The following is a 12,025-nucleotide window of genomic DNA, read 5'->3' as shown; positions in this document are numbered from 1 at the left end:
CAGAGTATAGGCTATGAATGAGCTGACCATATAGTGCTATTTAAAGTAGATCTGCCCCATCCTGCTTTGTCTGGCAAACACAGGCTTTCCATCTGTTCAGGCTAGAATGGAAAACACAGTGACCGAAATGAAAATAAAACTGTGTGAATTTGTTTTCTTGTTGCTGCCATATTATGAAATAATGAATAAAAATTAATAATAACTGGATGAAATTAAATAAATCAGCATATTGTATGTTAAAACAGCTCAGCCCTGCACTCTTGACTTGGATATTTGGTGAACGGAGTATGACTTTGTGGCTTTGGGAAGCATATGTGTGACATGTTATTTTTTGTTTTGTTCCCCTCTGTATTTTTTTATTTTAGACAAGACATATAGTACTATTTAGTGATGAGGCCACACTTTGATGCCACTGTTTAAACTGAGGGGATGTATTGAACAAATATTCCTGGGATAGTGCTGCCTTAGTTAGCTGTAGTGATAACAGTGACACAACCTAACCTTCAAGTAAACTCTGTCATTTAAATACTGCACCTGGTCCATGTTCAGATTGATTGGTCCTGTTCATTATCATGGCCTTGTGGAAAAGTGAAGGACGTAAGTTGGGTAGAGGCCAGGCCAACATGGGAAAATGAAACCAAATCAACTCTGATCAACATTCATACTAACCCATACAACTGGTTCTAATAGGCAAATACATGCAAACACCTGATGCAGAGCACACTTCAGTGAAATATTTTTAATCATTTAAGAAAGAAAGAAGAATAAGAATAGGATATCAAAACAAAGAGAGAGGACACAGTCCAGCTATTTTACAATATCAGCTGACCAGTTGACACATTTAGTGCCCAGTTTATCCTGTAATGCCTCTGTGCAGCAACCTTTGACTTTCTGCTCAACTGTTCAAAGATTATTTTTAGGGTATTTTTATTATTTTTGCATGAGCATTGCCAATGACTGTAAATGTTAAGCATGTCCGCTTCCTTCATGCTCCTTCCTTCCCTGTGCTTTCTGTTCTCAGGAATTTTTGATGGGCAGCACACACACAGACACACACACTCACAAATGCACCAGGTATGGGTAATGTAACACCTAAGGTCATTGGTGCGTGAAGTCACATGACCCAGCTCTTCCACTCCTGGAACACCTTTCCGTTAGCCCCGCCCCTGCGGGTCCACACCGGGCGGTGACGCAGCGGCAGCAGCGAGTGTCAGGTGTCTCACAGGTTTCACAAAAAGTGACTCAACGGAAGTTCGCGCAGGTAAGACGAAACTCACATCAAGGGCATGAAAATATAAGTAAAAAACTATTATAAGTAATGTAACAGTGATGTGTTTTGTAATGTTAAGCGAGTCTGTGTGTTTAGATTTAGTTCATTCTTCACGCCCACGCATATGTCATAGTGGGAGCTAATCGATGCCAAACCAGCCCTGCTGTTGAGTAAGTTAGCCACTGTTCTCCTTCGTCCATACTGACCCGTTCAATCAATAAAAAATGACATGTGCGTGTATAAATCAGCACAGGGCCACATTCCTTTGTTTTTCTCCAGTCAAGTCATAAAACCTGTAATTTAAGTTCTTCAGATGACATGTTGTCCTTTGAGCAGGGCTGCCAGTTTTCAAAAGTACTGCATGCCTCAGGCCTGACTCATTTTGAATAAACAGATAGTTTTGTGCTTTGGTTTTTAAGTACAGCTGGCCCATAGGTCACTTACATGTCAGGCAACCTGAACTCCTCCTTACTGTTGACTCATACTGTATCCAACTGTGTTGTGGATAATGGTTGGGAAGAACTTTGACTGTGGGTTAAAGGTAAGTATATCAATGTTTCACTGACGAGGAGGGATGTAGACTCTAAATCCAGCCATTTAGATTAGAAGTGTGGAATGGTGTGATAGCTGCAGCTCCAGTGTGTGTCACCTCTGGGTTAAGCAGGCCTGCCTTTGCAGAGGTGTTCTCATTGCAATCTTGGATTCTGAGAGGTGTTATCAGGAGTTGTTATTGAAAATGAAAGCAAAGAAACCTTTGTGAAAGAATGATTACATTTCCTGTTGTCATACCTGGGTGAATTGTATTTGAACTACGCACACACACACACGCCTGCCCACCATCCTTGTAGCAGCCAGAGTTGGACTCTTACCCCCCTGTCACTGTGTAGAGTCCTTCCTGCTCTCCTTGTTTTCTTAGTCGCTCTGCCTTCTTCCAGTCATCTGGAAGGATATGCAAAAGAGGTGGATAGGTGACTCTAAAGTCAGTTGACCTGTATTGACTGGCGACCTGTCCAGGGTGTGGCATCAGCCTGACATCATGCAAAAGGATGCAGGAGATGTTAACCAATATAGAGCACATCAGTCTTTGATGTGTTTGTATGTATTAAGTAACCACACCAAAACAGACAAGCACTTGTAGCAATAAATAGCTGCAAGCTCTTCAGATATGAAGGACTCCTCATTAAAATTGACTACCATGATATTGGATTTACCATAAGGGGGCCTCACACTGCTTCTCACCAGTATTGCATTACATTACAGTGGTAAGACTAAGAAGGCCCAGATAGGACAGTAAGATAAATGATTTAATATTTTTTGGGTGTAACAGAGATTTCAAAACATGGTTTGTAGTACTGCAGCCGGCCTGTTCCTCTATAGATGTGATATACAAAAGTAAAGTGTGGGTTTGTCAGGTGTGTAATTTATGAAAAAAAAGTGTGTGTGTGTGTGTACGCTGGTCCTCGGTGAATGTTGCCCCTGGTGAGTTATCCTCTCATAATGATAATGCACTCTCACTCAGCTTACCTGCTCTTCACTTTGTGTTTCCATCGTGCAATCAAGCGGCAGACGTTTGAGCGCAGGTTTGAACATGCTGACCTGTTTGTTTGCATACTGTACATAACTGAATGAGCACATAACTGCATGTGCATGCGGTATGTTTCTCAGTGTAGACGGGGTCTGACGAGATGTAAGCTGACAAAGTGGATGATAAAACTTGGAAATCACAAACAGAAAGCAGTTACCTGAGACAAAGTCTGTACATGTCGAGATAAGATTTCAGCAGGTTTATCTGTTCAAACAAAGACCCTTTGTCTGTGTATATATCGTCATCCTGCAGTGTCAGTATTATGTTCTCTATTGCCTTAAAACACACAACCTATTTATATACACAGATAATTGATGACAAATATTGCCAAAAGGAGGGAGCTCCAGTAATTTGTTGCTTTTCTTTCTTGATTGGTTTAGACCCCAATTAAGATGACAGTTGTGGTAACTGGCCATTAGGGGGCGCCTGGGTGCTGCCATGCTTGGTCAAAAGTCAGTTAAAAAGAAACAAATCAGATGCAGCCCTTTGTATCTGTCTCTAATGCTAGATTATTTGTTACTTATCTGTTTCTAGTTTTTATGCTTATCTAGTAGCACCCTCTGTCTTATTATTTGGTCTGCTGCTGTAACGGGATCAACGAAGTCTTATCTTATCTTCAATGTGACGTGACGAGGGTTGGTTATTTTATTGTAAAAAGCAGACTGATGATTAATTTGGAAAATGCCCCACCTACTGTACACACAAATGAAGAAAGACTGCATGTCTAATGATGCCTGTTGCTTACACTGGCTGCGTTTGTATTTCAGGTGTTCAGAGAGTTTGCAGAGATGGAGAGTGGTCCATTCAGTCGAAGGTCCTGGGCGACACAGTCCCTGCGTGTCACTGCGAAGGAGCTGTCGTTGGTCAGCGGCCGAGGGAAATCCTCTGCTATTGCAGAACGCTTCTCCAAGTGAGTAACTGTTTTCCTGTTTGCTGATAATTATAATAAAAATAAGGATTTTAAAAAAGTCTACCCACAATATTAAAACCCCAAATAAACTGTGCTTACATGCTACATACACATATATTAACAACCAGACAAACAAGTTTTATTTGAGACGACATGAACAGTATTACAACTGCTGTTGAATACAAAAAAGGATGCAAATAAATCCTCTTTAAATGTTATACTAAATATTATACTACCCATTCAAAAGTTAAGTAAAACATGTGAAACTAAAGTAAACCTGCGTATTAACAACTGGAAGCTACAATAGAAAGTTAGAACATTTCAAAATGTTTTTTTTTCATGTGTTCTTGAGAGATGAGACAAGACAGGATTCAGGAAATATTTTGAGCCACCAGAGGTCAGTGTTGTTTCCTTCCTACTCAGGTACCAGCAGGCTGCTGAAGAGTCAAATGCAGAGAAGAAAAGAGGAGTAAGTATTTCTCAAAAGCCTTTTGAGCAGCACACAAACTGCACATCAGACACGTCAGACATGTGTTTAGAGATTCCCTTTAACATAACAAAACATTATGAACACTTGTAAACGCTGCTTGAGATTTCTTACATGAAGATTAAACAGCTAAGAAGATAAAATGTCAATTCTCTCTATGACACATCTCATTAACTGATTTGATAAGCCTCTCATGGCCAAGTACATGATTAAATTAGATGTGTGTGTGCTGCATGTTTTGCTTGATTTACTCAGCTTCGAGCTGCTGCTGGTGCCAATTACAGCATGTAGAGATGAGGGGTGTACACACAGACACACACACACACCGTGCCAACACACTGTCTGGGCCAAGTATCTCATCCTGGCTGACCTCTCATTGGCCACTTGTTGCAACAGGCAGACTATCAAACCCATAATCCTACTTCAGTGTAATCCCCCTGCTCGCTGTGGTTCCAACTGTAGGTTAGCTGCTTTATTAGTGTGAAGGACTGATAAACAAACCTGGACCGGGCTTCAGTGAGTAACTTAGCAGCTCATACCATGAAGAAATATAAGGTAATGTTAACATTGTTGTGTATAATGTGGTGTATGTTTACCAGTGTGTATTTAGAAGCTGCTTGTGAAGCTCTTTAGCTTCTTTGGTCTTTGTTTAATGATCTGACAGGTAACAAAGGGCATTTGTACATCTAAACAAGACATGATACAGATATATGTGAAACAGCAGATGGTGTGAGTGTGCAGTATGTGAGCTAGATACACAAGTCTGTGTGGAATACACTCAAGTCCTGATGTGTCTTAGCCAATTTTGAATGAGCAGCGTGAAAGACCATCTGCTGTATGTTGGTGTGGTTTGTGCACACGTGTGCATTAATGACTGACAGAAATTAGTTAGTAGAAGTAGAGATAATGTAGATATATGTGAAATCAGCCACAGAGAAAGACAAAAAGCAGTAACTGAAAACATGCAGCGACACAGGTCACTCTGACCATGTGTGTTAATTTCAGAATAACTGGCTCCTCTGGCTTTTTTGACCAGTTGACTGGTTTCATTGTCAGTAAATGATCTGTGTAAAATTCTGTTATGACTACTGTGTCATTAAAAATGATCATCCCCACTGACTTTAAAGTAATTATATTGTTTAATAACCTACACCATTTTATTCACCTGTATTTTATCAGTGAGGATGCCCTCAGTTTATTGAATTTTTTTCCCTGAACATATTTATGTTTTATATGTCTTGCCTTTAATATTTTTTGTTTCAAGTTTAATTATTATTATTTAATTATATTCTAAAAATCATTTATGACCTGGCAAGACTTAGCCAGCACAGCACACAAGGAGTTAATGTTTCCCTGGACGTATCATTTCCTGCTCTGGTTTCCTGGGTATTTTGACTCTCTCTTTCACTTTTCCTGGTGTCAAAGGGGTTGGACTAGCTCTTAACAAGTAGATTTTGTGTAGCTGCTAACATCTGCCTCTCAGCGCACTGACCTGTAGAGAAGGACCAACCTGAGGACGCTCACTTTCCTTGCTGGTTACATCTACTTTGGCCGCTTCGTATTCACAAAGGTCTCTTTTCTTTTTTTGCATGAAAAATGAGGAACAATCTCGTCACTGTCCAGTTCTTTCCATTCATTGTGGTTTCGCCTCACAAAGACGGTGATTGTGCTTCTGTCTTTTTGTCCCTTTAAGCTCAGTCCTGCTTTCTTACATTCTGTCTTTCTTTCCTTTCTGTCTGTACTATAATATAGCACGTTTCTGGATCTAGCAGATTGATTTTATGCTCTAAGGTTGCAGTAGTTTACGTACTTACTAATTCTGTTGTGTTTGGCCAGTGTTTATTTTTGGATGATTTGTGGTTTTAATAACATCACAGTAGTGAGTAAACTTCTGCCTGAAAGCTCGTATTGTTCTGTGATTTATTGAATTACTCCAGATCCTCTTTCTACAATGTGTCATTACGTCTTTATAATTAAGGAAGTTCCTGCCGGCAGTAGTGTGCCTCCTGTTGTTCCGTCATGCTGTTAGCTGCTCTCTTGGCGTCTTTAATGGCAGTAAATGAGTGGAGGGAAGAGCTACCCTCTGCGAAGTTAAGTTGTCATGTGGGAAGGAATGCAGCTGAAAAATCTGCCTGCATACTCAGCCCTGTTATCTCCATCTTGAGCCAGCGTTTAAGACTTCTGCAGCAGCAGCATAACATCTATTTCCTGGACCAGCTTTGAACAGCTGTTCACTTAATCTGTCAGTGAAGCCAAGCTCAGCTTCAGGCATTTCCTCTGTTCCATTGTATTGAAAGCTGCTTGTCCAGTAATCTATATGATGGGCTTACTGCCACATGAAAATACGTTTATATACAGAAAGAAACCATCGCTTCTGTTTGTGAAGTCATTTTTCATTTTATAGTAAACATGCACTCATGCACTCACATTTTAATTGCCCTCTTCTCCTCATAGTCCTTTGAGGGTGTGACGCCCTCCCTGCGGTCAGGCAACCTGAGTGCTCTGAAGAAGCGCTGGGAACAAACAAACCTCAGTCAGGACAAGCCTTCTCCTGCCCCACCTCCAAGCCAGTCCATTTCTCGCTGCAGGCCCCCTTCGCTGACCAGACCTCCTTCTGTCAGTGAGAACTGCCCTCCAGTAAAGAGTCCTGTCCCAGTGAGCGAGCAAGGTGCTCTACACACGAGCAGTCGTATCAAGCCGCCCCCAGCACCACCAGAAGGTGAAGAACAGAGAGAGATGGACGGGGATGAGCTGACACGCAGCAAGAGATCTGACAAGACTGAAGAGCAAGTTCCAACCAGCCCTTGTGCCTCTTACGAGAAGCCCAGAGTGCCACTGACCAACCTGAAGATGAGGTTTGAGAGGGGAGAAGACACCATGAGCACGGTATTTGATTCTGGGTTATCCTGTGTATTAGTCCTGCTATCACTAATCCTGCATCTAATTTAAAAATGCAGATTTACTGTTGATAGATACTTCCTGCTTTAACAGCCTCTTTACAGGACATCCCGTAAAACTTTATTATCGAAAAATGATAACAGCACAAGAATTCACACACTAGAAAACTGCCGCACAGCCTCTTTATGCACACATCACATTAGTCTGTGAATGTTTCTCAGAGAATAGGCTTGTGGTGATGTGTTGTAGCTGTAGGTCAGTCTCACAAATCAGAAGCTCCTCAGTAGAAAAAGGTGTAGTGCTTTCTCCCATGGTTCATTCCATTGCCCCAGCGTCAAACAGTTATCCCGATTAGCATCCTTACAAATTAATTCTTTCATTTGGATTGATTCCTCTCCTCTTCCTCCCTCACATCTCTGTCTTTTCCTTTTCAACAAAACAACAAGCACTCCACTCTCCACCTTAAAGGAGGAATGCAGGAACATTCCTGACCTAGGGCTGTGTCATTCTTCACAGGATCACCTCAGAGCACCAACTGTCTTTATCTCACTTTTCATTAGCCACAGTGTGTATTTATGTTTCCCACTCCCGGGATTCATACTGATACTGAGCAGCTCTGTATTTATGCTGCAGTCTCGGATTAGTATTTTTAATCAAATGAATGGAACACATTCCCCCCCCCCCCCCCCCCCCCCCCCCGTAATGTCATTTTACTGCCTCACTTTTTCCATTGTGTTGTATTTTTCCGGTTGTAGTATTTTAACACCATTACATCACCACAAGAGGTGGGACTTACTAACACTGTGTCAGTACAGCCTGAAAAGGTTGAAATACAAGTAATACTAGTGACAGTTACAAAGGGTTAAAGTACCCTCCTCTACCTGTAACTTTCTGTGTGCCACAGTCCAGTTGGTGTTTGGATATCTGTGATGGTGGCACAACAGGACTCCACAGATCCAGTGAAGCAGGCTGTTTTAATTGGCTCACACTTTTTTCCATACATGTGTGTTCAGGGGAATGGTCTGCTTTACTCATTAGTGTTGGTGACACACACATGCACACACACACAGCTTTATTAAAGCGCAGTGGCACAGCAGAAAAACTTAGGTTCCTTGGACTGTGGGTCAAACACATGTTGGTGGTTGTGCCTGTGAAAAACAGGCTGGAAAATATATCAGCTTTATTTTGCTTGCATGTTTCTTCTGTAACATCATTTCTGTCATAGACCATGTCCACTTTCTGCTGCTAACTGCCCGCTCTCAACTCTTTATTATTTTTTATTTACATTGTGACAGAGGCTTATGTATAGATTATGATGTTAAGATTTTTAAATGTAGTGCCCCTGAAAACTTAATATGAGGTGTGAGATTCTGGCTCTGGTGCTTATTGCAGTGCTGCCTGCTTTTAATTCAGTTTTGGTATCCATTTGTCATGCAGGATGGAAACAGGTCAGGCAGCATACACCAACACAAACTGTCTACATGTCTACCTACCATTACTTTTAAAATAAAATCATTGTTTAACAAATATAAGTATCATTTTATGCCATAATTAGAAGACAGAGTAAAAAGAGAGCTGGTGTCTTTATGTGTTTATAGTTCCAGAAATGGTCTTTATGGCTCATCAGTTTTTTTGTCGTGTAGGGTGGCAGAACTACACTACGCAGTACTTCTTCAGAGGACATGGACCAACACAGTGGTAAGAGCTGATTTAGCAGAAAAGGTAGCATTGTGTTCTGTGTTTTACTGTTTGATTCAAAGCATTGACTCTGATCCTCTGCCTCAGGCCTGTCTGTGCCTGACAGGGCACTGGAGTCCTTATCCCTGAAGGAGAAGATGGCCAAATACCAGGCTGCTGTTTCTAAACAGGGGACCACACGCCCTGTGAGCCCACACAGCACGAAATCAAATGTTCAAAGTGTAGAAACATTGTCATTATTATTTTTTGCTATTTTGTCAAAGTGAGATATTTCAGTACTTTGTTGCATATCAACAAGAAGATGTTTCAAGGTTGAAAATAAAGCATTAATCACAACCCTTCCTATGTAAACATGAAATCCAGTATGGGTTATAAAGTAACAAAAAATGTTTTCCTCCAGGGTCTGGCAGCAGAGGTGTCTGCTCCAAAAACATCTGCAGCTGTCAATGAGAAACACGCACCTGCACCTGAGTGCAATGGTCAGTCATAGTGAACACAAAGCTCTGTGTGAATTACATTTGTACATCTCATCTTGAACTTTCTAACTTGAGTTAGATCAAATCTGGTCGGTCTAAAGGAATCGTTATGTTTTTTCGTTGTGTTTCAGGGGAAAGTAATGAGCAGCCCAAAGCATCCAGGGTCAGTCGCCACAGCAAACTTTAACCATGAATAAAAAATAATTGAAATTGTAATTATTGTGAATAAATAAAACTGTATTTTCCTTTTAGAAGTTCTGCCCACCAGTTAGGGAGACATGTGTGGCTTGTCAGAAGACGGTGTATCCTCTGGAGAGGCTGGTGGCTGTTCAACATGTCTACCACAAAAGCTGCTTCCAATGTGTTCACTGCAGCACAAAGCTGAGGTAAGTGTTTCTTCCACGCCACTTCCACAAACGTGTTATAGTACAGTCCTGTGATGGAGCATGATAAAGTCCCCTCTCTGTTTGTAGTCTAGGCAACTATGCTTCTCTGCATGGTAGCATCTACTGCAAGCCCCATTTCAGCCAGCTGTTCAAAGCCAAAGGCAACTACGATGAAGGCTTCGGCCACAGGCCTCATAGGGAGCTGTGGGAACCACGAGCTGATGGAGATGAAAGTGAGGAAGCAGTGAAGCCAAAAGAACAGGAGGAACTGGTGACTGTGCCCTGTCCTGCTGAGAGCATCTCTGACGCACAGCCATCACCGACTGTGGAACTGTCCCCCCAGGTCAAGGTTACAGACCTCACCACTTTACTGGAGACACGTGCACAGACAGACAAACAACAGTCTGCAGAGAGGCCAGCTGAGACTCGCAGGCTAAGGATTGCTTGGCCTCCACCGGGTGGTGAGGGCCAACCTGGGGCAGCTGCACTCAGTCCAGTAACAGAGGGGATTCCTCCAAGCAGACCCAGAAGAGCCAAGTGGCCCCCAGAGGAAGAGCTGCATTCGTCGTTCCAGAGTTCAGAGCGCGCTGAGCTGAAGAGCCTGAGGAGGAGCTCTTCTCTAAAGGAACGCAGTCGACCTTTTACAATCGCAGCTAATCCGGCTCCCACAGCCAACCCGGGTCCCAGAGAACCTCGGCGCCCTCTCAAATCCCTGCTGGAATGGAGAGCATCATTTGAAGAAAAAACATCATCTGGAGAATCAGTCAAAGAAAATAAGCCGGAGGAAGTGAAACAGGAAGAAAAAAAGGAGCAGAAGATGCCTCAAATTCCAAGTCGAGATACAGCAAGGAAGGAGAGCCTGTCTGAGCAGAAGGAAGACAGAGACAAACGAGCACAAACAGGAAACATCGCTGCTGAACACACGGCTGCTGTAGAAGAAGGTTCTTTGAGAAGCCTCTCTCCTGACACCTCTCCCTCCCCTTCTCCACCTTTACATCCAAAACAGAACCGCACCTCCCAGGATGTGGGCTTCTGGGACGACGACAAAGAAGGAAGTGATGCAGAGGAGCTGAGTGCAGAGGATATAATCAAGAAGAACCGCTACTATGAGGAGGAGGAGGACTCTGATTCTTAAAAACACCTTATAATCTTATTATCATGCCCATTGACCAAAAAAACACAGTCAGTTTTATTTACTCATTTTATAGATGAACCATATATACATAGCAATACCTGCCTTTACTGTTGTTTTACATTTTAATTATACATTGTAAAAGTATCTAATACAGCTTTTATCTTTTGTATAATGATACCAGAAGGAGAGCCACAGTTAAATCTTCACATGAATATTTGCATCATCTGTGGCATATTCTTTGCACGTGATGTGTCGCCATCATACTTAATGTGGCACTTAAAATGGTACTCTCTAAATTACAGGCAGTACCTGACCACATAAAGCAGTCATTGTGTGCCCTTCTTAAGGATGCAAAAAAGATCTAAATATCTGCATTTTTAAGATGTTTGTGTTTATTATATTTTAGATTTTTACATATTGCTGTAATTTAGATTGTAACTTAAAGAGCAGAAAAAAGAGAACACAATATAATGCTCTGGACCAGCTTTCAGCTAACATCCAAGTAACTTTTTATCAGGTCTTCTCTCAGGAATAATAAATGCTCCATCTCCTTAATGTCCAAGCCTTTTTACAGGAACTTTTCACTTAGTTCACACAGCTGCTTTGACTATAACTTCTTGCCTTTGATAGTATCTATATACACCTTACTCCTATCCCATTCAGCTGCTGGGGTGCCACCCAATTTAACTGTGTTTGATAAACACCTGAATATGAACTATTACAGGTAGATGCTAGCAATTTCCCCCTGGGATCAATAAAGTATTTCTGATTCTGATTTTGAGATCAAACAGAGTGGTCAGTAAGCTGTAAAAACACAATGCCCCCCTTGGTTTGGTAAAAATATAATCACAGGTGTTGCTATGTAAAGTAGCCTTACTATATTTTGATGAGAACGTTTTCACTGTGAAGCAGCCTAATCAACTGATCTGTTGATAAATGCACAACAACATAAAACAAATGTCAACTGGTAGCTTTTCAGTGTAATACTGTCAGTGCAAGTCATCTCCCAGGAGGCCTTCTGATTCTGTGTTTAATGTTTTCCGATCTCATCCCATCTTTATATTGTATCCAAAACAGTTTTTATAATGTCTGAATGTTTTCATAATGATACATTATTTGTATAATGACACAGGCTAAGCTGTTGTTAAAACAATTAAAATACGGTATACCAAAAAAAGAA

The 12,025-nt window shown here is 41.5% G+C and overlaps 1 protein-coding gene across 2 annotated transcripts; it reads left to right on the top strand.

Annotated features, from left to right (window-relative positions):
• Positions 1-1,183: 1,183 nt before the first annotated feature.
• On the top strand, positions 1,184-12,025 carry LOC114436124 (LIM domain and actin-binding protein 1-like). 2 transcript variants are annotated; one of them, XM_028406230.1, is made up of 10 exons: positions 1,184-1,261; positions 3,623-3,765; positions 4,189-4,234; positions 6,707-7,138; positions 8,794-8,848; positions 8,936-9,033; positions 9,249-9,327; positions 9,456-9,487; positions 9,580-9,710; positions 9,798-12,025. In XM_028406230.1, exons 2-10 carry the CDS (start codon positions 3,644-3,646, stop codon positions 10,843-10,845), a joined length of 2,043 nt encoding a protein of 680 aa, XP_028262031.1. In that variant the 5' UTR covers positions 1,184-1,261; positions 3,623-3,643; the 3' UTR covers positions 10,846-12,025. The 2 variants fall into 2 exon arrangements, with proteins under 2 accessions (XP_028262031.1, XP_028262030.1); XM_028406229.1 differs by having other exon boundaries at positions 9,577-9,710.

The sequence above is a fragment of the Parambassis ranga genome, chromosome 5, assembly GCF_900634625.1.
Source record: "Parambassis ranga chromosome 5, fParRan2.1, whole genome shotgun sequence".
Lineage (NCBI taxonomy): Eukaryota > Metazoa > Chordata > Actinopteri > Ambassidae > Parambassis > Parambassis ranga.
The sequence above is the reverse complement of the archived record's forward strand: the minus strand, read 5'-3'. Positions and strand labels throughout refer to the sequence as shown.